We start from the raw sequence: 26,808 nt of genomic DNA on the forward strand, positions 1-26,808 counted from the left end.
GGTTCGTTCTTTTTGAATCTCGATGGTGCCACTCATTATGTTTCCAATAGCGTCTACTTCGATGCTGGCATTGGAGTACGGTACAGACTGCAGTTACGTCTTTTGCTCGGAAATCGGGGAATCCTGAATCATGTAGCCATAAGATGGGTCCTGGGGGCAATAATCTTTCGAATCCGTGTGGTTTGTCCAAAGGTATTCAAGCACCAAGACAGCATCTTTCTACCATCTATGATTCATGCAGTATCAATCCACTGCAGTGTGCAAGCCATCTATATCCTACCCCTGGAACTCCATAACTCATCGCTCGCCTGTGCTGGGTATCTCATCTATGCTATGCTTGCTCATACGACGAGTCCACCTCTTCCATGCTTAGCCGTCGTTCTTATCCCAGCGATGGGCCTCATTGCCACCCTCCCAGATCTTCTCGTTGTAGCCGACGGCCTCCTTGACCGAACGCATGAACTCCTCATTGCCCATGTTCTTACCCTTGTCATCGCTGAGCTTGATCGCATATCTACCGTTGGCACGACTGAGTTTGATCACGATGTTGAGCGGTACACTCTTCTCGTTGGTACTCAGATTCTTGAAATCGTTTGTGAAGAAAGTGCCCACGCCGAAACTTGGAGTCAGACCTGCAGCCTCCGTCGCCTCCTTGTACTGAATGCAGCGGTCGATGTTGAGGCTATCAGAGAATACGATGATCTTCTTATCCTTGATACCCTGGCTATCGTAGTACTTGCGCATCATCTTGATGTATTCGACTGGATCGCCAGAGTCTTGACGAACACCACTGAAGATGTGCGCGTAGTTTGGCTCGTTCCCATGAATGTTGTCGGTTTCGCCACTCTGTGGTGCTGGGCGTGAGAAAGCTCTGAGGAATGAGGGTGTGCCGAACGTGTCTGTCAGTGCGATAGCTAGCACGCCACGACCGAATGTGCCCGTCCAGTACTGCATTGCAGCCTCGTTCGCGTTGGCATAGTCTTGGGTAATGGCAGCGATGCCCATGAACCACTCGTGTGCAACGGTACCGCTCGGGTTGACACCATACTTCATGGCCATGTGAACATTGGATGTACCTGTCCACTTGCCCTTCCAGTCTTTACCGTTGCTCTCGGACTCTTTCTGAGCTTCGATCAAGCCATCCATGACCATCTCGTGCGTCTTGTAGTCTCTGCGCCTCCTGCTGCCGAACTCGCTGAAGACACACCCTGCTTCAATAAGTCGCTCACCCTTGCGCTTTGCGTTCTCGACCTGACCTTCGTGGCTCCAGGCGGTGTCCACGAACTTGAAATAGGCCTCGGAAGTGAGTGCAAGCAGCGGAATCTCGTACAGTATCGTGTCCTTCCAGACGCCATGTACAGACAGATCGATGTCGCCAGGGTGGTCTTCCGAGACGTCGCCAGTCTTCACGGATGTGAAACTAAGCTTGACCTGTTCCGAGGGATGCAGACGGAAAGTCCTCAGGAACTCCAAGTACTCTGTGGTGAGGTATGGGCATGTCTTCTTCAGCCAAGCAATCTCCTCGTATGTGACCCTGATGTTCTCGAGCTTATCGATTTGCTCTTGTAGCCATGTGTATGCTTTCTTGGTCAAGCGCTTCTCTGGTGTGCGATTGGTGAACTGGTAGCTGACTGGCGTGTCTGGAAAGTACTTGAGCACGGCGCATTGCATGGTCAGCTTGTAGAGGTCGGTGTCGAGGAGGGAGAAGATGCCCTCCGGAGTGTCTTGGCCATCGATTGGTGCCATGTCGTCGGTGGGTTTTGAGGGTGTGTCGGGACGTAGGAGCACGATGGTGATGATGATATGTCCAACGTCGTTCACTGTCCGCCTCGCGTGGTGGGGCAGATAACGCTGGATTCGAGACGGTACGATGTCTTGTTGGTGGCTGCTAGCTGGAGGGTGAAGAAGAAATTATAGCTGCGCTCATGATGTGTTAAAACGAATGACTGATGAGGGTGATCCAAGATGGCAATGCAGTGAATAAGTGTTTGTAGACTCAAACGGCGACCACTAAGAGATAGTGGGGCATTGAGGGCGACTTTGTTTATCCTTGTCGAGCCATGACGTATCCCTGCTCAGGGTCAAGCTCAAGCTCTCATGCGGACTTTCCTAAAACATTACCGACCTTCTGGCGCTCAGAAACAACACACTTCTTTGCATGCATTGACTTCTTCTTCAGGGGCACTACATATCATTTGCATTGGGATCGCACACACATTCCATTGAAGAGGGATACACTACAGCATCACCGAGGTTCTCAAACCGCCAATCAAGGCCTTATCTCCCAGTGCTCAGTCAAGATGTTGCGCTGGTATGTATATCCCTCGAGAACTGCAGGTGCTGGATCTCTAACATTTTGAATCAGGTACCAAGTCAAACTCGCCTCCTCCCCTCTCCTCACACAATCCATCACCACCGCCGTCTTGTTCGCGACCGGCGACACCATGGCCCAGCAACTGGTCGAAAAGAAAGGCATCGCTAACAACGAATGGGCCCGCGCCGGCCGCATGGCCCTCTACGGCGGCTGCGTCTTCGGTCCTGCCGCAACAAAGTGGTTCGGATTCCTTCAGCGCCGCATCAACATCCCCAACCGACCCAACGCGACGATCGTAGCAAGAGTCTTGACAGATCAGACCGTATTCGCTAGTACGAATCTGTTCTGCTTCTTGTCGAGTATGGCGTTGATGGAGGGAACGGATCCGAAAGAGAAGCTGAAGCAGAGTTATGGAACAGCGTTGCAAAAGAATTGGATGGTGTGGCCGATTGTCCAGGCAACAAACTTCAAGTTTGTGCCGTTGGAACATCGCGTTCTGGTTGTGAACGTGGTGTCTCTGGGTAAGTACTATCGCAAGTCTGGGGTGTAGAAGGAAAGCTGACGTTGAATACCAGGCTGGAACTGCTACCTCAGCTACCTCAACAGTGCGCCTAGTGGTACGCATGACAAGGACGGCGGCGAGCTTCCCCCATCATAAACCTGCGATGCGACGAAGTCATGCAATCACCTACGATCCTACTATTCATCGTTGTACAGTCCTACATACCTCGATCCGTTGGTAGCATTAGCGAGGCGTTGAGATACATGGCGTGCGGCTGCAGGACAGACAGCTGCCATGAAGCGATTGGATAGCGTCGATACGCAATATTAGCACGCACTACGAAGCTGCCTTAGCCTGAGCTTTCTCTTCCTCCTCGGTCGTCCGGGTCTTGAGTTGGAGAGCGTGAATGCCACCTTCTTGGGCAAGCTCGTCCTTGAGTAGGGTGTAGACCAAGCGATGGCGGACTGGTTGCATCTTGCCTTTGAAGGAGTCCGAGACGATATTGACTCTGCTAAGTCATCAGCAATCATCATTGATCAGATTGACGAGTCCAGTACCTGAAGTGTGTCTCTTTCGAGGTTACGCCTTGCATTGCTTGATGATGGGAGTGCTTGTGTGAGTCGTTGAAGATTTCGAGAGATGTAGGTGCGAGCGTCTCAGTGACCTGTAGCTTCATCAGTCCCGTCGTAGTAATCTCGCCAGTAACAAGATACGGTACGCTCGCGGAGCTCGAGAATTCGCTAGCGAATCAATACGAACATATAAATCTACTGACCTTGCTCCTGATGGCATCCTCCATGGGCGTTTGTGAAGCCATTGCTGCAAATGTCCGTCTTTGCGCAAGACGTAGTGTACGCGCCAACATTGACAAATTCAAGATCTACTTATGATATAGGTAATGCTCGAAGTACGAGGAGGTCAGCAAACATCTAAAGAGTTGTGGTTGGTGAAGAAGAGGCGGAGGATCGGAGGTTTCACATGCCGAGATGGATGACTTCACCTTTGATCTACACCAACATACCTTGCTCGCACAACAATGGCTGCAAGGCTGCCGCTCATCATACCGCAATGACAATACGATAACACAGCACCGCCATGCCTCCCATCCGCCGCTACCTTCGCATAACGAAGTTTTCCGTCCTCGAAGTCCGCATATACCTCCACAAGCCTTCGGACGCGTCATGGCTTCTGTCAAGTCGAGACGATGTCCTAGGCAAAGTGATCCAGGAGGTCAGACCCAAGGTGTTGCCTAAATTGCGAGAAGAGAACGAGATCGCCAAGAAGAAAGGCTCAAAGAAGAAGCGAAACATCAAGGACGTAGTCGCGACGCCAGAGTTCGAGGTCGCGATCTTCCTCAAGGAGAACAGTACGCGACACAGCTTGCTCACCAAAGAGAAAGAGTTCACGAAGAAGGACAAGTTCAGGAGTAACAGTGGGAAGCTCACAGGCTGGCTCAACAATAGCGATAACCCCATCAGGATCGATGAGGATGAGGCGCCACCTGAGGCCCTGCAAGAAGATGCAGACGAGGACGTCGTGGCGTTGAACGATATACCTGAAGCGCCCGCAAAGGAGAGAAATGATCAAGGCGAAAATGACGACGAAGATGCGCTGTTTGTCAGCTCTGGTGATGAGGAATTCTTTGCGACACAACGAGCGAAGCCTACGAAGAAGCGGAAACGTGATGAGCGTGAGCGAGAGGATCCCGAAGCTGGAGACGAGGAGGAATCACAGCAAGATGACAAGAAGAAGTTAGCACTGGATACCTCATATGATGGGTTCAGTATTTATGGCAGGATTCTGTGTTTGATCGTGACGAGAAAGGGGAAGAAAGCTGCGGAGGCGCCGGTGGGTGGGAGTCAGATGATGGAGCAGTGGGTTAGCACGCAGGCCACGCAGGAGGCTGGTGTTGGAGGCGATGAGGATGGATGAGGAGATGGCGAGACGACTCATGATGAGGCATGAATGATGAGACACGGAACACGATACATGAGAAATGAGGAATGACGTGGCTCATACCCGATACGACAACAGTGCCCGCGACGACCTGGTATATGAACCGACGACTTTGTACAACCAAGGCCCCTACGCTATCGTGGCCATTCAAGTTCACCTTTCGACAACGCGAAGTCCTCGGGATCACGAAAAGTATTCCTCGATGCCCGAAGCGTTTGAAAGTGGGCATAACTGGTGCCGGACCATTGACCTCCTGCCATACACATCTCATACGATCTCACTAGAACATCGGAGTAGCTCGTACCAGAGGCATCATCTGTGAAGCATGTCCCGTCGGACTATGGTGCAGACGCTGTACCACTGAGCTACATGCCCGAAAAGAACCACTCTCTTGTGGTGCTGTTGTTGCTGTTGCTATGGATAGATTAGAACAGGATGGCATATAAGAACTCTGCGTACGGCGTGCTGGGACTGGGCAAAGAGTCCCTCAATGTTCGTCCTCGAGCGACGTCTGTTCACAGGTCACGGAGCAGCAGTGTTTTGACCAGCTACTGCAGGAACAAAGTTCGAGCGTGCATGATGTGGCTGGAAGCTGAGCTTGCGGCTGGAGGCTCTAAACAGCTTTACTTGATGAAACATATCTTCTCTCTCCAAGTCTTCTTACGGGGCAAACCGGCAGCGCGATGACACCGACCACATCTGCCAGATAACACGATGGATGTATCACCAGCATTTCCATACCAGCATCTCGAGGACGACCACATTCGTCTGATTCAGCTTCTACCGCAAAGTACAGGAACGACTATAGAGTGCTCGATACACCATAGCAAGCTTGAAGAGGCAGAAGACAATTACATCGCGCTATCCTACTGCTGGGGAGATTCGACCACCACCGAACTAATCACCTTAGATGGACACCCAATCCGGGTCACTCAGAATCTATGGCACGCTTACACAGCCATCGTACAGCACCACGATCGCAACGCATACTATTGGATTGATGCACTGTGCGTAAATCAGCAGAACCTTGCAGAGCGGAATCACCATGTTCAGAGAATGGGCATGGTCTACTCCACTGCGAAAGCGGTGCACACCTGGCTGGGTTCCGAGGACCACGAGACCGTGATCGCCTTCACTGAGATCGTCTCTAGAGCAAATGCCAACACTTCCACAGGATCCAACCCTCCAGACCAGAGAGCAGCCACTGCGGTAGGAAACCTTGCCTCACGGGAATATTTCAATCGAGCCTGGGTAATCCAGGAATTCATTCCAGCACGCAATCTACAAATCCTCTGCGGGCGCTTCACCTGCGACTGGACAGCCCTTGACGCTTGCATAAAAGATATAGAGACATATAGCGGCGTTGAGATTGACTACACAGTAGGCGCCAACAACCTGCTAGGAGGGCGCGGTGCCCATCTCAATGCGGAGCCAGACACTGCTACACTGAGTCACTGGGAGCGCTTCTACGGATGTATGATGATCTTCTCGCAGGCGAAATGCTTCGATGCTCGAGATCGTGTCTTCGCCACATTGGACCATCCATGGCTGGAAAGCATACCCGGTGATATGCTGAGAGTGGACTACTCATTGACGAAGGAAGAAGTCATGCTATCCACTCTGGAGACCTGTGAGCGCATTCGTGTCTTCGAGCGAGAAGTCTCGTCGGCGGGGCTCAGTGAGGATGACCAGGAATTTGTCGAAGCAATCTGGCAGCAGATGTTCCTGACCATTGGGCAGGCAGGAGTTGACCACGGGAAAAGAGAATTGAAGCTGTTCAGACATGGGGTTCTGGAGCAGCATGGGTGGGGTTGTTCTCGACTGCCGCTATCGGTTTCGACACAGTCTGGTCGTGAAGTCGATTGCTCGGGTCCGGTGCTGGCGTTTCTGCTTCAGCTTGCGGAGATACAGACTACTTGAAAAAGAGGTTTCAATCAACAGTACAGACATGTCATAGCGTGATGTGCCAGATACATGTAGGGAGTCTGCCGTCTACTTGCACCTCTTTTCTTCAATGCGATGCGGCTCTCACTGCTGTCGGCCTTTTCTCGGGAATACAATGTCAGTCGTGTCGTCACGGCAGCTGTCAAGTACATGTACCTCTCATTCGCACTCACCACCATATCTTCACTTTACAACTGTCGGTAGCATGATGTCGCATGTAGCCGCTTGATAGGTGATAGGGGAGGCAATGTCTGATGGAGGTCAGAAACCGAAGACGAGTTTAGGTGCGATGGTAGTGTACGCGTTGAGCCATGTGGAAGGTCCGCTAACCAGCCATCGGCGTCCAGGCTTTCACCTTGCTGCTGGACTCGGCTCTGGAGTCGCCAGCGCCTTCTTGCTACAGCCGGCCGACCTGTTGAAAACACGCCTGCAGCAAACCCACGCGCCCTCCCTGCGACACGCTCTCCGCCAGGTCCTCGACGGCCCCAGCCCCATGCGCCAGCTGTGGCGTGGCACAACCCCGTCAGTCATCCGCACGGGATTTGGCTCGGCGCTGTACTTTGGCATGCTCAATCAGATGAGACAGTACGTCTCGCGCATGCGCATGCCCGCCGTTCCTGCAATTCCGCTCACCGCGCCGTCACCGTCACCCTCGCCGTCACCGTCACCCTCACCCTCACCCTCACCCTCACCGTCACCCTCACCCTCACCCTCACCCTCACCCTCACCCTCACCCTCACCCTCACCCTCGAATACTTCGTCGGCTTTGCCGAAACTCGGCAATGTCGCCAATTTAACGACGGGTGCGTTTGCGCGAGTCGCCGCTGGCTTTCTCATGAACCCGGTCACGGTGCTGAAGGTGCGCTACGAGTCTACCCACTACTCGTACACCTCTCTAGCCGGAGCTGCACGAGACGTGGTTGCTAAAGAGGGCGTCCGTGGTTTCTTTGCTGGCTTTGGCGCCACAGCTGTGAGGGATGCGCCGTATGCTGGACTGTACGTTCTCATCTACGAAGAGGCCAAGACGCGCTTGGGCGCTCTGTCCACAGTCGTGGCAGCACCAGAGGGAGGGCTTGCACCTCGTTCAATGTCACGCTCGGCCACGATCAACTTCCTGTCTGGCATCGTTGCGGCAGTCACTGCCACGGCCATGACAAACCCTTTCGACGCCATCAAGACACGCCTTCAGATCGCGCCGGGAAGGTACAAGAATATGCTCCAGGCGGCGAAGATGATGCTTCAAGAGGAAGGCGTCCGGAGCATGTTTAGTGGACTAAGTCTTCGCATTGGCCGCAAAGCCCTTAGCAGCGCCTTGACCTGGACGGTGTACGAGGAGATCATTCGGCGAGCTGAGCAAGCCATTGTCTGATCTGGGAATGCATCATGCGGCCAGATGTCACGCCTTCATACGACAGTCGAGCGGCACCGGTGGAATCATCCACTCATCGCAAGTCGCTACACGTAGGACTTATGGACGCCACTGACGGCCAAGAGGTACCGTCTCAAGAATACATGAGGAGCTGAGCGCGATTGGGAGAATCTAGGTGCATACAGGACTGTCTACCGACCCTGGTTTTCGGCGAGGTTCAGCTTCCTGCTGACGGAATCGTTCATTCGCCGACGACGTTGGCAAGCACAGTCGACATGGTTATTCAGCAGCAAGGAGAAAGGGATCACACTGTCAGAGCTGGCTGGCTTCAGACGATCGCTGTAACAAGATTTGCACGAGTGGCTGCTGCACAAAGGCCTGATTAGGCTGGCTTTGTCCCTAGCCGGAAGCAAAAGCCACTAAATTTGGCTGGTCGGCATCTTGAAACCCGGGTGCAACGGCTCTCCGGCGACTCCTTGGATGTTGATGAGTGTATGCATCTGCATCTTCGTGTCCTGTACACACACACTGTAGCCGTCATCCATCACGTCCGGCTTAGAGCTCGTCGTATCCTCTCTTAAAGTATTTGTACTCTTCTCGCGCCGGCACCACTATCATCAGGAACAACTCCATCAGGCGTGACAATCAAAACATTTCTGTCCGGGGCGAAACGACCAGAAGTACAACTAATATTGCGCCTACGGATCCTATCAGTGAGACAGACTGAGCAACGCGACAGACAAGATGACACAGACTCGCAACATTGTTATCCTCGGCACGTCGTTTGGCGGACTCGGTGCAGCGCATTATCTAGCAAAACATGTATTGCCGCAACTCGCCAAAAGTCAAGACACCAAATACGTACTACATCTGATCGATCCTTCAACCCGATTCTGGTGGCACATCGCCGCGCCGAGGCAAATAGTATCGCTGGAGCAGCTCACCATTGAGTCGAGTTTCGTACCAATCATGGACGGCTTCAAGCAGTACGGAAGTCTCCTGGATTCTATCAAGTTTCACCACGGCTCAGCGACATCAATGAACAAGGACTCTCGGACTGTCACAATATCGCTCCATGAAGGTGGCTCCGAGAGCTTGGACTACTATGCATTGGTCATATCGACTGGCATCCGCTCGCCTACGCCCTTGACGACGTTTCATGGAGACTACACCATCTCAGAGAAGGCCATCAAAGATATGAACGCGAAGCTAAGCACAGCAAAAGATGTGGTCATCAGCGGAGGGGGCCCTGTCGGCGTTGAGATGGCCGGTGAGATCGCGATGCACCTCAAGGGAAAGGCAAAGGTGACGCTATATTCGGGATCGGACAAGATCCTGCCTGTCTTCAAGCAAAGCCGCGCCGCCAAGGCACAGATGCTTCTAGAGAAGGCAGGTGTGACTGTCATCCACAACGTCAAGATCACTGGCAGTGGGCAGGCCGGCGATGGCAGGACTGAAATCTCCCTCAGTAATGGAAAGGCCGTCCATGCGGATGTGTACATCCCTTGCCACGGTGTCACTCCCAACGCCGACTTCGTGCCAGCAGAGCTGAAGGGCGGAAATGGCTATGTCCAGACCGATCCATCAACACTGCGGGTAGACGCAGCTGGGCCACGTGTGTACGCGGCCGGCGACGTTGCTGGTGTCGACAAGGGCGGTGTCTTGAATATGTAAGCTGCTTCGATCTCAATGACGATGATCCGTACTGACCGCGTTAGGTACAACTCTTTACCGGTACTCAACGCAAACATTGCACACGATTTGCTGGCAGAGGCAAAGCTGGGTAGTGTCGCGGAAAAGAAGTACACGTTCAAACCGTCTGAGACGCAGTTGGTGCCAGTCGGCCCAAAGACTGGTACGTCACACACGTTTGTTATCGAGTTGAGGCTCGATACTGATGACAGTTGCAGGAGTTGCTGCCTTCAACGGCTGGGGAATGCCAGGGTTTTTGGTTGGACTGATCAAGGGCAAAGACTACATGCTCTCGCAGATGGAGAACTTTACCGAGGGAAAGAAGTTTTTGAAACCCTGATGCGTTGCGAAGGACTCCTAATGACTAAAAGCGTGGATCTACGGAACTGATATGCTCCTTGGTATGGTACGCATGATACCCCTTGCTTAATAACATTGGTGAGACTTTTAGTAGGTGCGACCGACCTTATACAGCTGGCGAAGTTGAAGAAGCAGTGCATGTGACACCGGTCTCGCTTCACTTTGACGTTCCTCGGATCCGAAAGTGATCATGTTCGCACGCTGGTCACTCTCCCAGCAAGTAACAACACGTTTTGTCATCTGCAATCCAATCCTCTCCACTACACCTTTCGTCCCTTTTCTAGCAATTCATACTCAAACAGAGCATGGCCCAACACGCTACCCGCGAGTATGCAAAGTTTCAGCAGTACGGCACCCAAGCGAAGTCAATGCTGCGCGCCATGCGCACCCATCTTCGACACCACGTCGAGCGCCCGGACTTTGACGTCGATGGCTTATTCGACGAGCTCAGCGAGTTGATCAAGGACCTCCAGTACAGGAAGAAGCACAAGATCACAACAGAACCTATACGTAGGGCTCACGAACTCGAGGTCAAAGTGCCCACGCCGCAGATCATCTTCGTTGATTCAATAGCCAAGGTTCAGGATGTGATCCGGAGCATTGAGATCGCTCGGGTGGGCGCGAGGGACCATCCGATATTGTACTTGGACTGCGAAGGTGACAATATGGGTAGGAGGGGTACTTTGGATCTCGTCAACATATTCGTACCGCGGGAGAACGTCGTGTTTGTGATCAATGTGGCGACGCTGAAGGAGCAAGCGTTCTCCGCAACCATGGACAACGAAGCGTTGAACCTGAAGGCTGTGCTAGAGGATGAAAGCATGAGCAAAGCAATCTTTGATTGCCGAACCGACAGTGATGCTCTGTTCTCCCACTTCGGAATCAAGCTTGCCGGAGTTGTTGACATCCAATTACTGGACAACGTTACACAATGGAAGAAGAAGAAAGTTGATAAACTGCAAGCTCTCTCGTGCTGCTTTCACCGTCTGAATCTGAAAGCTTCGCAGCTGCAAGCCTTGGAGACCATTCAGTTCTGGGGCAAAGAAGCGATGAGGGAGACCGCCGAAGACGTGGGGCGACGGATGTCGATCTACGTACCTGGCTTCGAGACTCGCGAGCCGACAGCAGAAGATCGGGCACAGGATGAGATCAAAGGTCGTGTTGCGATCGGTCTAGCAAAACCAGCATTTGACGAGAAGCCACTGCCACCGTTTCTGCTTCAGTATGTAACGGCTGACCTGATCCTGCTGCCAGCACTCTATCATCACCTCACGGCGCATCCGTTCTGGAGCAATGAGTGGGCCGCTCGTGAGCGAAAAGCGACTATTTCCCGGCTGGCATTCCCGCGATCTCCTGACTTCGACAGCCGGAAGATCAAGATGAACCTGCCGCCTGATGGGCGGGCGGATATCGAGAGGACTTCGAGGGCAGTGTGAGCAGCCATGACTCCACATCAAACAACATGATTAGGCAGTACAGCTCGTGACCGCCACTCTGATAAGCAGATGCTTCTGTTGTGCGTGCGTTAGACATTCCATCACAGTCTCTACTCATCCCTATATGCCTTCCCCAAAGGCGTCAATTTCCCCTCATCATCTAGCATCCTCGCCCACTTTCCAACTGTGCCCGTATCCCGCATCGGTCCAAACCACGCATACCTCTCCACCCAATCCAGAGTGTCAAGATACTTTACCGACTCCCTCGCAAAGTGCTCTACATGCTCCCTCGGCAACGGGGCATCCTGATTCCAATTCGTGCACGCAAACTCAGTAATCCACACCGGCTTCGACGCATCAATTTGATGCTTCGTCGACCAGATGTAGTCATAAAAGCCGCCAAGAGCAATACCGTACCAGTGCAAACATAGAAAGTCCACATCACTCCCCCCAGCTCGAATCCTGCAAAGGAAGTCTTGCATGTAGCCAACAGCGTGTCCCGCATTACTGAGTCCCGGACTTCCACATCTTATGCCCTGCTTTCGTAGCGGCTCAATACATCTCAACCATTCATTCGCTGCCAGTTCAACGGACATGTTCGACTGATCCGGTAGTTCTGGCTCATTGAAGTATAGCACCGAATGGGCATTGACATCTTTGATCTTGGTCGGTAGATCGTCAATGCCGACGTTGTTCCATTGCATGGGGACAAAGTCGAGAGAAGTGCAGCCTGCGGTTGTGTTGGGAGACCAGTTATAGATCCATGTTATTTTGGAGCCGGGTTTGGTGAAATTGAACACCGGGTCTTTGTTTTCTACGGGCCAGCATAGGCCGCGTTTGGAAGGAACATTGGAGAGACTGCTGCCTTGAGCATTTTTGGTGACTTCGCCGACTTTGTCTTTTACAAAGTCTCTGAACCCCATGTTCAGTCTGTGTGGTCGATGAAAATGTCAAGCGTCAGGCGTAAGAGAGGTGAGGTTGTTAGCATGCCAAGCTCTAGTGCCACGCGTATATCCACGAATGAAGCGCCCTCTTGCAGACAGGGCAGGAAAAGGCATCTGAACAGTATTTGCAAATGGGTTTCTTCACTTCATGTTCGACATTCCTTTCTATGGACGAACACCTCCCGTCATCAAGTCATGATGCATGCATGGCGGCCTGCCACATTACTGGATAAAACGATGAAAACTATGCACAAATACCGAGCTCGCTATCCTGGAATGCCGACACAGCGTACTGAGATCTCTTTGACTCAACAGAGTACACGCACTTGCATTTGTCGGACGGCTTGCGGGCCGTCCTAGTCTTGTTATTGCAGGGGCCAGTCGCCCACGAAATCAGTATTCGTGAAGTCCCCGTGTAGACTGTAAGGGCTTGCGAAGTCATCGTTAGGAATGCTCATTGAGCCGTCACTCCATGGCGGACTGGTGAGCCCGCTTGAGTCGTCCATTGGGCCGATGGCTGTAGCTGGCGAGGTGGCAACTGGCAAATCACCTAGTCGTTTTGTATCAACGGCCGACGGGTTGCTAGCCTGACCAAACGAGTCACCGTTGACGTCGATCTCAGGGAAGAGCTGCTTGATGAGATCATCATTCGGAGCGTTGCCTGGTCCAACAGACTGTGACTGGGGGCGGCCAGGGTTGAAGGGCATGGAGGTGTTACCTTGCGTGATGCCGGTCATGGGAGAGATTGTCGGTGTATCCCAGAAGTCCGGGAAACCCATGCCTGACTCGTTTGCGGTAGGCTTCATTGCGACATCAAACTCGGCCGTAGTCTGCCAGTCCGGTGGCATGGGAGCGGCGAAGTTGGGGTTGCCGAAGAAGCTTGGTGGTAGGCTGCGACGATTATTGTTCGTAGAGTCAGGGAGTGTGCCGTCCGGATTGAACGCAGCCGCATCTTCTTGAATGCTGGGCATCGGGAAGCCGTAAAGATCGTCCATGTTTGGCAGTTCATCGACCTCGGACTGCGTGCCTGAAGATGCAGCAGTCAGCGCAGGTTGCGCGACATTACTGTGATCAAAGGTGGTAGGCCACGCACCAAAGGGGTTGTTGTTTGGCATGGTGGAGTCGGCCGAGGGGAACGCCGACCACGGGTCAAACGAGGCGTCGGTGATGCTCGACATGGGATCCAGTGGAAATCCTGTGGCATCGCTGGCGGCCGAGTCCACACTCTGGTTCGTCTGGACAAGTCCAAGATCGCTAAAGTTGAAGGGTGAAAGCTTGGCACCGGCCATGTCACCGCAGCATCCACTGGCAGTCAAGGTTGGCGAAGGCTGCTCTGACTTGGACAGACGCCTCTCTGTGTTGAACAAAGGCGTGGGCTGGAATGGGACCGGCGTCTGTCTCCACGGGATGTTGCTGTCCAAGGCGAGGCTGTCGACAGAGCGGCGAGCTTGCGTTGCAACAGAGTTGTCGGCATGGGCTCTTGGCATGGGCATCTTGTACGGCATTCCACACTCGTGCGCGGCATGGTTTCTCTTGTGCACAGGTTTGTGGTGTCCGTTCGCGAAGTGGGTGAGGGAGCCCTCTGACTTCTGTGTCTCGAGGCGGGGCTTGTGCACGGCAGGGCCATGGGGCGGCGTGCCATCCTTGAGCTGCGACTCTTTCTTGACAATGGAGCAGGCGCACTTGCCGCCGTGGTGACAGCAGCAGCCTTGCTCTTCGGCGACGGCAGCCAGGTGGTAGGGGTCGTCGTCGATCTTCTTGGTGTGCTCGTCGTGGTAGCCGGCTTTGGCGCGCTCCTCAGCTTCGCGCAGGTGGATGCACTTCTCCTTGGAATGGTGCACCTTCTCGGCCTGGCCGCAGTCGCAACTGACGTGTGCCGACCGCTTCTTGCGCTCGAGTCGGCAGTGCTGGCATTGGGTGACCGGGCGGCCCTTCTTGGGCACAAGCGTCAGCTCGCGGTCTGGGCAACGGTCAGCGACAGCATCATCATCATCATCATCACCACCACCACCGCACCCGCACACACACACACACACACACACGCACACACATCCCCACCCGGCGACGGCGACGACACAGAGACCAACTTACCCGTGTGGTTGCAGCCACTCACGCGGTGGCCCTTCAAGCATGACTGGCATGCCCATTTGGTGCCATCGCTCTTAAGAACCATTCCGGGTGGTGTTGCTCGACGTCGGATCTGCGGGTGCGCGACTTTCGGGCGGGCTGCTTGCGCGGTGGTATGACAGGGCTCGTGGTGGTGGTGGTGGTCGTCGTCGTCGTTGCGTCGTCGTCGTTCAGTGGTAGAGGTGCAGAAGGTGGTATACTGGGAGAATAGGAAGGTGAGGCCGAGCCGGTCGTCAAAATGCGTTGGGTATCTCTTCTAATCGTCCTCCATCCGGAACGCCTTCAGTGCTCTGTTGTTACGCCAAGCGCGACAATGAAACCCGTCCCTCCGTAGGAATCGCCACGGAGTCGTGGGAGGCGGAGCGGGGGAGCGTTCAAGGCCGAGCACACCACCAGAGGCGGCGGCTGTGAAATGGCCGGACTATAGATGTGTATGAACGATCAAAATCGGCGTGCTCCTCGACTGTCGTGCCTCAAGAGCAAGAGCAAGGAGCAGGACAGAAAAGAGCGGGCAGGCTCACAGCGCAGCACACAGCAGAAGCCAGTCCGTGTGCACGCCAGATCACGCTTGTTAAGCTCCAGCTTGTTTCCATGTCAATCGCCTCCACTCCGCAAAGCGCCCGAGAAATAATACACTAAGTTACTCGCAGTCTCGCAGCTCCTCTCACAGTCTGATCCCGTGCTTCATGCACTGCCACTGTCCTCAATGTCATTGTCCATCTGGCGACGTGCCGGAGACGACCATCCCGAACTTAGCTCTACCCGGTTGTGTACATGAGCTCATTCGACGCGGTCCCTGGAGTCTACCACTGGATGGCTCTCCATGTCGCGCAGAGTTTACTCTCCGCTCTGCCATCCATCAGCCCGCAAGTGTTGTACATCATGTTTGTGCATTTCCTACACCTAGGTTGTCATAAACTACAGCTAAGAAGCGCAGATCACCAAGCCGTCCACTCCATCATCCCGCGTTTGTTGACTGTACATACTGCAGGCTGCGTCGCCCATTAGCGCCATGTCTCGCACTCTTTTAAACATTTCCGACCACCAGCAGACTATTCGGTAGCTGCAGCCGACCGCTGTGCCGACTGCCTTGCAGTGTGAAGTTCGGACCAAAAAGTCATGCTGCCAATCTCACGAGTTGTTGACAGAATACAGCCGTCGTATCATGTTGTGGTTTTCGGCGCGTTGTCGTTGACCTCGCGGGACAGTATCCTCTGAATCTCAGCAAGCCGTCCGCTTCGAGCGCCATCGCGCTTGTTGCTCTTCTCGGAAAAGGCCACCATCATCTGGAAATGCATTAGCTCGCATGCCACATTGCATGACTGTTGGGAAACGCTCACCAGCTTGCGCTTGTCTGCTTGAACCATAAGCGTATCTTCTTCGATGCTGCCATCCATTACGAGCCTGAACACTCGAGTCTCTCGTTTCTGTCCTAGTCTGTGTACGCGATCTACAGCTTGGTCCTCGATCGCTGGAGCCCACCATGTGTCGGAAAGGATGACATTGTTCGCAGCCGTCAGATTGAGCCCGACAGCGCAGACGCCCAAGGATGCGAGCATGACTGTGGTGCCTTTGTCTTGCTCTAAAGCCTGTAGTGCTCCATCACGCTTGGAAGCAGACATTGTACCATCAAGTCTGCAGTACTTGTAGCCTTCGTTGTCGAGTCTCGACTGCACAATGTCTAGGAAACGCGTCCACTGGGAAAAGATCACGGTTTTGTTGCCGTCACCCTTGGTGGCTTCCAGTATTCTAACCAAGGCCTCCAGCTTCGAAGACGATTGGGTCAGGTCCATGTCGTCATCAGCAGATTCGTCGCTGCAATCGTTGGCTGGACCCACAAGCACAGTGTCATCTGGTAGCTCGGCACGACACATGGGGCACTTGTGTTGTGTCTCAATGACCTTCGAGATGCATTCCTGTCCGAATGCATGACCGCAAGTGGTGATGACGGGGTTGTGTAGTGTCTCCAGGCAAATGGCGCAGTCTTCCTGCGACTCGACCTGGACTTGAAGAACATCCTGCAAAGCTTTCTTGTTCTCAGGCGTCAAGGCCACAGTCTTTTGCGTTTCCAGCTGTGCGAGCAGATTTGTGACCCGTTCGCCACACAGCTGCCAGTGGTTGCAACACTGCCGCAGCCGAAGCAGAATCTCTAGCAGATGCTGATATGCGCTCGACGAACCTTTGGCTCCATTATTTCTCTTTTCGGTGTACGTCTTCATCATACCTTTGGCCTGCGCAAAAAGGGCTTCGAAGCGCTCTCTCTCTTTATCGGTGAAGTCGATACGGTGGACGAACTCCTCCAGCTTCGGTAGCTTCAGGTCGATAAACTTCATGTCTTTCCGCCTCCTCAGCGAGAATGCCTTCATGATGGCCTTGAGCAACGCTGTAGCGCTCTCATCGCCATTCTTGATCGGACGTACCAATACACAATTGAACAACTCGAGCTGGTCCAGACCTCCACTGACACCAATGAACCTCAGCAATGAGTAAAGGTCTGCAAGCGAGTTGACGATTGGTGTTCCAGTCAGCACCCACCTCGATCGGGAGAAGAGACTGCAGACAGCCATGGACCCTTTGGTCTTAGGGTTTCTGACTTGATGGCCTTCGTCCAGAATGATGCGCCTCCACTCCATGCTGTAAAGTCCGTGCGTGCGTAACTTGCGCTCAGGTTGTTTTGAGCCTTTGCCACCGGGCATATATATATATATATATATATATATATATATTGTTCATTAAGCTGTTGTGGTGCCTCCTGGCCCATGCAGCTGTTCTACGTACTTCTGTCTTACGAAGGGGAAACCGCTCGCGGTGAAAACCCCTCTCCTCTCCTATGCTACTGTTGTCCGTTGTTTGCCTTCCCGCTTTCCTTATAGAGGGTGCACTAGTGTCATGGGCCTGCCCTGATGACTACCTTGTCTGCATCCCCTTGGTCTCCCTCCTCTTCTCCGTCCACTCCTCCGTCTCGTTGGCTAGTTTAAACTGGGTGAGGTATCCTTGTCTTAGGACCCAACGTGCTATCCTCTATACGTCGCTCTTGTTCGTAACGATCGACTAGTAGTCGCGTCTAGCTGCTCTCGCTCTCTATGTGCTCCGCCCTTCTACCCACTATGGGCACCGTACGACTATATATTCCGGGTTCTACGACGGGTAGCCACACTCGTACGCTAGGTTGTCTATGTCTAGGACGTTCCTCCTATATAAGTAAGCCCTAAGCCCGATGTGTTCGGACCGGATTTGGATTGTTACGCTTGCTTCTACCCTTATAAGGTCGCGGTATAGGAGGTAGTTATGTCTCTAGAAGGTTCGTAGGGCTGGGGGGCCTGTTCTCGCTAGCGGGTTACTATTCTATTCCTGTTCCTATAGGTAGCCGGCTACCTACTCTACGAGGCTCTAGGACTTTCCCTTGCTCCCCTTCTTTTCCCGGGTTCTTCGTTCCTCCTCCTCCCTCGCTAGCCACTCCGGCGTTCCTTATACTTTCCTAAAAACCCGTAAGTCGTCCCGCTTCTAACTCCTCCTTACGTACGGTCCTATATATAGCCGGCTGTATCTCTATACGATTCGTGCTGTCTTATCGTAGATAGTTTACTGTACTAGGTACTCTATCGACTTCGCCGTATATTAGATCCTTATCCCTTAGATATAGATAGATAGATAGATTTGTCATTCCCCTGTTCTAGGACCCTATCCGGCCTATATAGGTATATATCTATTGTTATATATAAAGGGAAACCCGAATAGGTGAAAACCCTTCCCGCCCCCGACTACTCCTTATCTAGTTTAGCTTTCCCTCTAAACGTACGTAGTCTATATCACTACCCCGTTAGCCCCCGCTCCTAGCCGGTCTCGTCGCGCTACGTCGTGTCCTCTCTTCCTATACTGTTCCTACTAGGCGGTACTATTCTAGCCAGCCCTTCTCTAGTATCTAGTTCGTAATGCGCCGTAGGTCCTTAGCGTTGTTAAGAAGTGCCCTAATCGTCCGGTTCCTCGCCTTTGCCATCCACTCCCCCCTTCCTAGCGACTACCTCGGACAGACGAGGAGTACGTACCGTACGTTCTAGGAGCGATAGCCGTAGGGGTAGCTAGTATTCGTATATCCTAGAACCTTCCTCTATAATAGGTACCCCTAGAGGCCGATATGTTCGCTTCGTAGTTAGGTTACTATACTACTCTATGCCCTCGTAAGGCGGTAGTAGATAAGCTTCGGGGGGTGCTTAACCGCGGATTTTGTAGCTAACTATTCCTTAGGTTGTCCCGCTAGCTAAGGGCGTCTACTATACCCTATAACCTAGTTGTTCTACCTCTCTTTCTATAGTTGCTCTATAAACGATTTCTTACCTTCCTATTATATTACTAGCTATTCGTCCCTTACCCGGTAGTTCGGCTCGTTTCCGGGTCGAATACCCCTATACGCTAGTACTAATTTGCGGGCCCTTACGACTATACTAGCGATAACCTTCTATACTAGGTACTATGCCGACTTGCCTAAGTAGGAGGTCCGTAGTCCCTAGATATATAGGTCGATCGGCGGTATAGCGGTCTCGTACTTAAGCATCCTCGTTAGTATCGACTTATATACCCCGGTAACCTTCCTTAGGCATTAGTTTTGGATCTTCGCTAGCGGCGCGACGAGTCCCTTCGATAGGTAGGCCCTCTCGCCTAAGGACCACACTTAGCTACTATAGGTAAGGACTGGCCGTATAATAGCCGTATATAGAAGTCGTGACTACCGGAAGTCCGCCCCCTATATAGACGTAGTAAGCCTCTAGTATAATGCTATATTCTGTTTAGCTTTCCGTAATATTGCCTATACGTACTTCCTCTACCGTAGCGCCGGGTCCACCTATAGTCCGAGGATCCTAAGCTGATTTGCCGGGTTAGTCGTATGCCCCTATATCTAGATAGAAGCTTATATATTGTGGAACCGTGGCCGGCGCGTAAAGTGTATTAGATTATACTTTTCTAGGGCAAACCGAGCCCCGTGCCTCCTAGCCTAGTCCTCGCAGATCTTGTACTTCTCTTCTAGTAGCCTACAGTTCTCCTTAGTCGAGGAAGACTACGCTAGGATGTTTATGTCGTCTACGAAGCCGCTCGTAGCGGTGTTCTAGGATTCTAGGGCTAGGAGCAGCGTCGCTATAAAGAAGAGGAACAGAATAGGTACTAGCGTTAAGCCTTACGGGATTCTAGTATAGACTACTTGAAATAGGCTTCTATACTAGCCGACTAGGATCGACGTACTACGGTTTTGGAGGTAGGACCGTACGAAGTTGACAAGCTACTTAGGGAGTCCTTTCGACCTTAGGATATAGAGTAGCCGCGGGTATAATACGTAGTCGAAGGCTCCCGATATGTCTAGGCTAAGTAAGGAAGCCACCTTGTCCCTATTCTTATACTAGATAGCCTTTACCTAAGAGGTGATAAGTTCTATCGCGGATAGCGTCGATCGCTATAGGCGCGTACCTATCTAGGTGTCCGGGAGTAGGGAGTGTTCCTCTACCGCCTCGGAGAGTCTCGTTATAACTAGCTTCTTAAGCGCCTTCCTAAGAGTGTTAAGGAGCGCAATTAGGCGGTACGACTTCACCTACGTATAGTCTTCCTTCTACGGCTTACGTAGGACCACTGTCGTCGATTGTTTAAAAGCTATCGGGTAGTACCCGGTCTATAGGTAGGCGTTAAAGATCGCTATAACTACTAGGGCTAGTTGATCTCTATACTTCTTTAGTAGCTCGTTTACGATCCTATCCGGCCCCGGGGCTTTCTTCGCCGGCAACTTCCTTAGTATAGCGGCAACTTCTCCCTCGGACACCTCCTATTAGACCGCGATACTAGGGGCTAGGGGAGTAGAGCTATTTATGTCGCTTAGATCAGCCTCGACTAGGGGCGGGAAGAACTTGCTAGCTAGTAGACGCGCCTTGGCCTCGGGGTCGCTAACCGGGCCACTAGGCGATTGTAGCGCTAGGATAGAGAAGGAGGGGCCCTATATAGGGTCCTGTCGGGCCCATTTCGCTAGCTTCTATATCTTCTCTAGCTTGCCGGCGATTTCTTCCACTATAGCCCTCTAGCCGACTGCTTTCTCCCTTCGTATTATAGCTTTCTTCTATTAGTATACCTCCCTATATACGTTCTAGGCCTCCTCGCTATAGCTGCTCGTCTATACCCGGCGGGCTCTCCTTGCTTCTCTTACTACCGTAGTGCACTCCGGCGTCTAGTATAGTTTGGACTATATCGTTAGTTAGGCATCCCTTAGATATAGTAACGGATAGGTAGTGTCCCGGTCTCTATCTCGGCTACTCTCGTCGGTATAGTCTTATACGCTCCGAGAATTCTCCTTAAGTTGCCTACTTAGGTTCGATTAAGAGGCTATTCGATCCGTTACGGTACTAGCTTATTAACTCCCCCCGTGCCCTAGATTTATGCCCCGTAAAGTATCGCTAGTTAAACGATTACTTTATACATTATTCTTACTTTATCGAAGGTCGCCCCCTACGTTGACTTAGTAAGACGTATTATTAATGCCTCGTTTACTTATGCCCTATTCTAGGCCTTCTTAATCTATAGGTTCTAGCTTAGCTTCGGGTCTAGCTAGATTCCTAGTACTCGGAGTTCGGGGGAGGGCTTCGTCTCGTATCCCTAGATTGTTATTATTACCTATATATTGTAGTAGGTCCTCGCTTTACTAAATTAGATCAGCTAGTATTTCTCTAGGGCAAAACGGACGCCGTAGCGTCTAGCCTAGTCCTCGTATACTCTATATCTCTCCGTAAGTAGTCTATAGTTTTCCTCCGTTATCGCGGACTAGGCTAGGATGTTTATGTCGTCTACGAAGCCTAACGCCGAAGTCTAAGGGGACGTAAGTAAGGGGATAAGGTCGGCTATAAAGATTAGGAATAGGATTAGGGATAGCGTAGATTCTTAGGAGATTCCGGTCTCTACGTATACTCTTTCGGATTTATACCTCCCGAGGACTATTCTCGTAGTCCTCTCCTCTTTAAGGAAGGAGTATATAAATTTCGTGGCCTATACGGGGACTCCCTTCTATCGGAGTATATAGAGTAGTCTTTTATAGGAGACGTTATCGAATACTCCGGAGATGTCTAGGGAGAGTAGCGATGCTATTCTATTCCGTCTATAGTACTAGAGGGTTTAGATCTGTTCGGTTATTAGTTCTATTACCGTAAGGGTTAAGCGGTTACTTCTCCCTCCTATCTATGTCTCCGGGAGGATATTATTCTCCGCGACTAGTTTTATAAGTCTCTAGGCTACTACCTTCTCTAGGATCTTCCCTATTATATTTAGGAGCGTAATCGGTCTATAACTTAAGCCTATTATAGTCTTCCTTCTATAGCTTCCGGATAACTACTATTAGGGAGTCTCTATACGGCTTCGGATAGTAGCCTTTCCGTAGATAAGTAGTAAAGAGCTTAGCTAGGCTCGGGGCGATTTCCTCTTTATATTCCTTTAGTAGGAGGTTTAGGATTTTGTCGGGCCCTAGGGCCTTTCTTCCCTCAAGTCGTCCTATTACGGCCTTAACCTCGCCTAGCTAGACTGTCTAGTATATATCTAGTAGTTCCGGGTACGACGTGCCTACTATATCCGTTAGGTCCGCGTCGACTTATATTAAGAAGAAGTAGTCCGTAAACGCCTTCGCTTTTACCTCCGGCGTTAACCTTAGCGTCCCCGTTATATCGACTATAGGTAGGAAGTGAGGCGTCTTCTCTATCCTACCGGCTCTCGCCTACCTCGCTAGTCGCTATATCTAGTTAGGATTCTCTATTACGAGCCCGACCGTCGTTCTCTAGTCTAGCTATTTATCCCGACGTATCTAGGCTTTCTTAGCTTAGCTAGCCCTTTAGTATACGTCCTATATTGCTTATATATGCTCCTTCGTCTACTCTGGTCTAGCCCTCCTCGCCTCCTTTACCCTTTCCGTGTACGCCGGGGTCTAGAATAGCTTCTATCTTTAAGAAGGTCGAATATAGGGTATATACCGATAAGCTACCTCCTATACGACTATCGTTATCCGTTCGGCTTCTTTGTCGAGCTCGGCTTCTTATTCTGCTTCTATTCCCGCTTCTAGTCCCGTATTTGCTCTATTATCGTATAGTCGTACCGCTAGTTCGTCTTAGATTTCCTTCTACGGGGCCTTCTTCTAGTTTAGGCGTAGCTCCGCTATAGGTTCCTCCTCGACTCCTACCTCGATTATTATCTAGATCGGGATATAGTCTAATCCTACTTCGAGTAAGAGGTTCGGGCGGTACTTATCTAGTCTCGTTACTAGCTCTCTCGAGAGGAAGTATAGGTTAATCGTACTTACGCTTAATCTCGTCTTCTACGTCTCTATATCCTTTACGGTCGCTAGTTCTATATCGCGGCTCGCGGTGATTTCTAGTAACTTGCCTCCTAGGTATACGTATAGGGGGGTGAAGTCTAGACCCTATTACAGGTAGTAAAGGTTAAAGTCGCCTACTAGGACTTAGTATTTATCCCCTTGTTCGAGTATCCGGTCTAGCGTAGCTAGGGTTCCTAGGTCTCTACTCGTTCGTCCTTATAGGGGAGGGTTATAGACGTTATAGATTCGGACGGTTCCCTAGCCTATTGCTATTTCGATTGTCGTTATGTCCTCCTAGTAGCCCTCCGGCTATAGTACGACCTTCTATACTTCTATACTAATAGCCTTATTTACGTAGGTATATATTCTTAAGGTATATCCTATACCCCTACCGATTACCGTATAGTATCGTTAGTCGTTATAGGTTGCCGGTTTACTTATATATAGGTTAGTCTAAGGTTCCTATAGCGCTACGACATAGTGCTTTTAGTAGTCGAGTTCTTATAGAAAGTAGAGCTAGACCTTATCTTTACTTTTATTAACGTTATACTATATAATAGTAAGGTTGTCCTATACTACTACTACGGGCTAGCTAGGATAATGTCTATAGGGGTGCTCCGGGCTTAGGTAGTACCTACGGTTATCGTATCTTCCTCTTAGGTTAGTAGGCCTTCGGCCGGTAGGGGTGTTCTAAAAATCCGTATCTGTCCTATCTCGTTTACTACCCTATTTAGCCCCCTTAGCCGTCCTAGCGGCGGGTACGTACTCGGTAGGGTGCCCCTTGTTACCTCCTCCGTTCTCTTTCTTTTTGCCGCCTTAAAGCCTTTATATTGAGCGCTACTTTACTACGGGATAGAGTACCTCGCTAGGGTCGTTATTCGTACTTAGTTAGCCTTCCCTTTTACGGCGATCCGGGTTAGGCATTAGCTCGAGTACGCCGGGTGTTTCCGGCTATAGTATACGTACCTTACTTCTTCTCGTAGGTATTGCTTTCCCTAGTATAGGCCTACGTAGTATAGGTACTTCGGGGTCTTCTCCGTATATTTCGGGGCGATATGTCCGTACTATTAGTAGTTAAAGCATTAGAGTACTCTATAGCTACTCTAGTAGATTTCCGTGTCAAGACGTTCGTAGTTCTAGTATAGTCCTTTATCTAGGACAAGGTTTACCTATTCCGTAATTGCTATCTAGATAATTAACGAGGAGTATATCTTTATTAGTTCGACGCTCCTATATAGCTAGACGGCCTTAGAGAAGCGTACTCCTAGGGATGTGCTCTAGTTCTATATTTGTAGCTAGGGGAGGTTATTTTCGACCTTAAAGGTTCTAGGGACCCCGTAGGCTATTACTATAAATTGTTAGTAGGAGACCTTTACTAACTTTACTACTTTAGTTTTCTATTCCTTATACGTCTCGAGTCTTTATTAGTCTGTCTCCTATACGGTAAAAAGCCTTACTACTCCCCTTAGCTCTACCTTCGCTCCTACGATCTCCTTCCGGCCGATTCTATCTACGAGCTCCTTACTCGTAAGGCCCTCGAGTTCCCTTTTCTCCTCCGGGTCGGTAACGTAGACTCGGATCGCGTTATTAGTCCTCTAGGGCTAGGCCGGGTAGTGTCCCGCGGCGATTATAGCCTACGTAGGGTTCTTCTATTATATTACGTACTATATAGTCTAGTAGATCGTTCTTAGAGTCTAGTGTTCGAGTGCCTTAAGTATACTAAGGAGCTACGCGATTATATTCTTATATACTCGGGCTAGGTGTCCGTCTTCGTCTAGTATTACCTAGGCTTCTTTATATAGTTCTATCTATACGGAGGGACCGGGGGCGGCTAGGGTTCGTTATACCTTTCCTTAACCCTTAGTATATTGTCGTTAGCTATTATCTTACTATTACTAGGTTAGTTATTAGCTTAGCTATTAAAGGGTTAGTTACTACTAGCTAGATTCCTATATCGTATCCCCGTTTATAGAGATTTGGGTGTCCCTCGCGAGCTGCTTGATGCTTGCGAGTTGGGCTTGGGAGCTAGTCTCCATATCGCTGCACTTCAGCTACGGCTGAGGTTAGAAGTTGCCTAAATAGGCAATTCACCTCCGCGGCTCCGCAATTTCAGGGTCCAGTCGGACAGGAGGTGGATTCCTGCTTTCTGGTCGCTTTCCGCGGCAATTGCGCGGCCGCCGGCGCAGGCGCGCTGCTCTTGTTCTCGTTAGGTGATAGCCTTAATAGGCGCTTTCGAATGGTGTGTCGTGCGTGTCTCCGATCGATAGAAAAGCTTGTTGTACCTGTCACTTCCACCGGGCATATAGTCGCTTGCCAAGGTGTGATATGTTGTCAATACGACATCGTACTGCGCAAAGTCTTGTGACTTCATCTTCGTGCGTCCTGCGCCATGATATGTGTACACACTCGTTTCATCTTTCGTTTTCACATGGGTAGCGATCTGTCCACTCCAATTGGACATCATGGAGAGAGGAGCCACGACAAGCGTGGTGCCACGGCCAAACTTCTCGACATCTGCTGCGATTAGGGAGATCATTTCCAATGTCTTGCCTAAGCCCATGTCGTCGGCGAGGATACCACCCGACGCCAGAATCGGTTGATTCTGAGTTGAGTGATTGGTAGCGAGGTTGGTGTACTTGCCATTAGAGAAGGTCCAGAGCTGAACCGCGTCTCTCGGTGAAGCTCCAGGCGATTTTGGACACTCCTGATCCAGGAGCCATTGTAATGCCTGGCGTTGATATGGGAGCATCTCTGTCTGAATACTATCGGGCTTCTCGGCCATTGGCATGGCGCTGAGATCTTCCTCAGAAGTCCCCAGCTGCTCGGCAGAATTGGCAATGTCTCGAGGATTGATTCGCTGCGATGCTTCCATGATATCGGACATGTCGACCTGGCTGCTGCCACCAGGAATCGCTTGATTCGTGAACTTTGAGTTCTTGGAAGCGGCTGCAGCGCGTCTGGCAGCTGCCAATTTCTCCTTCTCCTGCTGCTTGCGGCGAGCTTCAGCTTCTTGCAAAGCTCTGATAGGTAACTTGTCCGCGACCATACGATCTCGCAGCTGTCGGCCTTCATCGCTGTCCGGATTGACTCCGTAAAGATACACCGAAAGCGGACAGTCGAATTGACCAATCTCTCCGTTGAGCTTGCCTTCGACGGCCAACCAACCGTTGTCAATGTACTTTACCAGCTTCACCGCCATAGTACGCGGGATGTGGCCAATCTGCTGGCGAGATGCATTGTCGATCCGGATGGCATTGGAATCATACTCGTTACCAGGTTCACGTCTTACGAGAATTTGCTCTCCTGGATTTGCGTAGCCTCTGTAATATCGCACACCCACAACCTTCGTAGGTAGCTGGCCATATAGATAGAGTTGATCATTGAACTCGGCTTCGTTCTGGGAAGAAGCTACAATCGAGTTGAAGTCCTCATCAGCTAACCAAGCGTCACGATCAGTCTGGGTGAAATGTTGTGACGCCTGAGGGTCCGAGCTTCCCGGTGCAGCATACACGCTCTCGTAGCCATTGCTGCGAGCACTACTCGCCGGGGGTGTCGGTAACGTGCTGCGGTTTGCTGCATTCCTGTGAGCATTCTTTACAGCCGGAGTTCTTTTGGTGGCCGGTGCGTCTAGATCACCGTCCGGTTCCTCACCGCTGTTGGTGAGATCGATCTCGACGCGTTTGCGCTTCCCGTCCGAGGTACTTTGCGACATGCTGTTGCCACTGCGCTCTCGGAGTGGAGCCATGTACATGTGTCTGTGAAGTCGTCTAGAGCTTGTCAAAACACAACAATTGGAGTTGTGATGGAAGGAAAGAGCAACCTTGGAATGGCAAGTGAC

At 51.4% G+C, this 26,808-nt stretch overlaps 12 protein-coding genes across 12 annotated transcripts; 6 read left to right on the forward strand and 6 right to left on the reverse strand.

Moving 5' to 3' along the window:
- Window positions 1–369: 369 nt before the first annotated feature.
- On the reverse strand, window positions 370–1,746 carry CLAFUR5_01297 (Nicotinate phosphoribosyltransferase; the record flags this gene model as incomplete). Its single annotated transcript, XM_047900445.1, has 1 exon — window positions 370–1,746. One exon carries the CDS (start codon window positions 1,744–1,746, stop codon window positions 370–372), a length of 1,377 nt encoding a protein of 458 aa, XP_047756908.1.
- A 554-nt stretch (window positions 1,747–2,300) lies between these two features.
- Window positions 2,301–2,972, forward strand: CLAFUR5_01298 (uncharacterized protein; the record flags this gene model as incomplete). Its single annotated transcript, XM_047900446.1, has 3 exons — window positions 2,301–2,311; window positions 2,366–2,835; window positions 2,890–2,972. 3 exons carry the CDS (start codon window positions 2,301–2,303, stop codon window positions 2,970–2,972), a joined length of 564 nt encoding a protein of 187 aa, XP_047755420.1.
- A 180-nt stretch (window positions 2,973–3,152) lies between these two features.
- Window positions 3,153–3,681, reverse strand: CLAFUR5_01299 (BolA-like protein 1; the record flags this gene model as incomplete). Its single annotated transcript, XM_047900447.1, has 3 exons — window positions 3,153–3,324; window positions 3,374–3,480; window positions 3,592–3,681. 3 exons carry the CDS (start codon window positions 3,679–3,681, stop codon window positions 3,153–3,155), a joined length of 369 nt encoding a protein of 122 aa, XP_047755421.1.
- A 230-nt stretch (window positions 3,682–3,911) lies between these two features.
- Window positions 3,912–4,748, forward strand: CLAFUR5_01300 (uncharacterized protein; the record flags this gene model as incomplete). Its single annotated transcript, XM_047900448.1, has 1 exon — window positions 3,912–4,748. The coding sequence occupies one exon, from the start codon at window positions 3,912–3,914 to the stop codon at window positions 4,746–4,748; it is 837 nt and encodes a 278-aa protein (XP_047757399.1).
- Window positions 4,749–5,486: 738 nt separating this feature from the next.
- On the forward strand, window positions 5,487–6,692 carry CLAFUR5_01301 (uncharacterized protein; the record flags this gene model as incomplete). Its single annotated transcript, XM_047900449.1, has 1 exon — window positions 5,487–6,692. The coding sequence occupies one exon, from the start codon at window positions 5,487–5,489 to the stop codon at window positions 6,690–6,692; it is 1,206 nt and encodes a 401-aa protein (XP_047757400.1).
- Window positions 6,693–6,963: 271 nt separating this feature from the next.
- Window positions 6,964–8,085, forward strand: CLAFUR5_01302 (Mitochondrial glycine transporter; the record flags this gene model as incomplete). The annotated part of the gene is made up of 2 exons (XM_047900450.1): window positions 6,964–7,000; window positions 7,064–8,085. The coding sequence occupies 2 exons, from the start codon at window positions 6,964–6,966 to the stop codon at window positions 8,083–8,085; spliced, it is 1,059 nt and encodes a 352-aa protein (XP_047757397.1).
- Window positions 8,086–8,829: 744 nt separating this feature from the next.
- On the forward strand, window positions 8,830–10,117 carry CLAFUR5_01303 (Oxidoreductase phnG; the record flags this gene model as incomplete). Its single annotated transcript, XM_047900451.1, has 3 exons — window positions 8,830–9,755; window positions 9,804–9,940; window positions 9,996–10,117. 3 exons carry the CDS (start codon window positions 8,830–8,832, stop codon window positions 10,115–10,117), a joined length of 1,185 nt encoding a protein of 394 aa, XP_047757398.1.
- A 325-nt stretch (window positions 10,118–10,442) lies between these two features.
- Window positions 10,443–11,573, forward strand: CLAFUR5_01304 (uncharacterized protein; the record flags this gene model as incomplete). The annotated part of the gene is made up of 1 exon (XM_047900452.1): window positions 10,443–11,573. The coding sequence occupies one exon, from the start codon at window positions 10,443–10,445 to the stop codon at window positions 11,571–11,573; it is 1,131 nt and encodes a 376-aa protein (XP_047757403.1).
- A 110-nt stretch (window positions 11,574–11,683) lies between these two features.
- Window positions 11,684–12,496, reverse strand: CLAFUR5_01305 (Alkali-sensitive linkage protein 1; the record flags this gene model as incomplete). Its single annotated transcript, XM_047900453.1, has 1 exon — window positions 11,684–12,496. The coding sequence occupies one exon, from the start codon at window positions 12,494–12,496 to the stop codon at window positions 11,684–11,686; it is 813 nt and encodes a 270-aa protein (XP_047757404.1).
- A 386-nt stretch (window positions 12,497–12,882) lies between these two features.
- On the reverse strand, window positions 12,883–14,690 carry CLAFUR5_01306 (Copper resistance protein CRF1; the record flags this gene model as incomplete). The annotated part of the gene is made up of 2 exons (XM_047900454.1): window positions 12,883–14,477; window positions 14,609–14,690. 2 exons carry the CDS (start codon window positions 14,688–14,690, stop codon window positions 12,883–12,885), a joined length of 1,677 nt encoding a protein of 558 aa, XP_047757401.1.
- Window positions 14,691–15,807: 1,117 nt separating this feature from the next.
- On the reverse strand, window positions 15,808–17,340 carry CLAFUR5_01307 (Helicase-like transcription factor; the record flags this gene model as incomplete). The annotated part of the gene is made up of 2 exons (XM_047900455.1): window positions 15,808–15,930; window positions 15,985–17,340. The coding sequence occupies 2 exons, from the start codon at window positions 17,338–17,340 to the stop codon at window positions 15,808–15,810; spliced, it is 1,479 nt and encodes a 492-aa protein (XP_047757402.1).
- Window positions 17,341–25,176: 7,836 nt separating this feature from the next.
- Window positions 25,177–26,682, reverse strand: CLAFUR5_01308 (Putative matrix-associated actin-dependent regulator of chromatin; the record flags this gene model as incomplete). The annotated part of the gene is made up of 1 exon (XM_047900456.1): window positions 25,177–26,682. The coding sequence occupies one exon, from the start codon at window positions 26,680–26,682 to the stop codon at window positions 25,177–25,179; it is 1,506 nt and encodes a 501-aa protein (XP_047757395.1).
- Window positions 26,683–26,808: the final 126 nt, after the last annotated feature.

The sequence above is a fragment of the Fulvia fulva genome, chromosome 1 (assembly GCF_020509005.1).
Source record: "Fulvia fulva chromosome 1, complete sequence".
NCBI classification, from domain to species: domain Eukaryota; kingdom Fungi; phylum Ascomycota; class Dothideomycetes; order Mycosphaerellales; family Mycosphaerellaceae; genus Fulvia; species Fulvia fulva.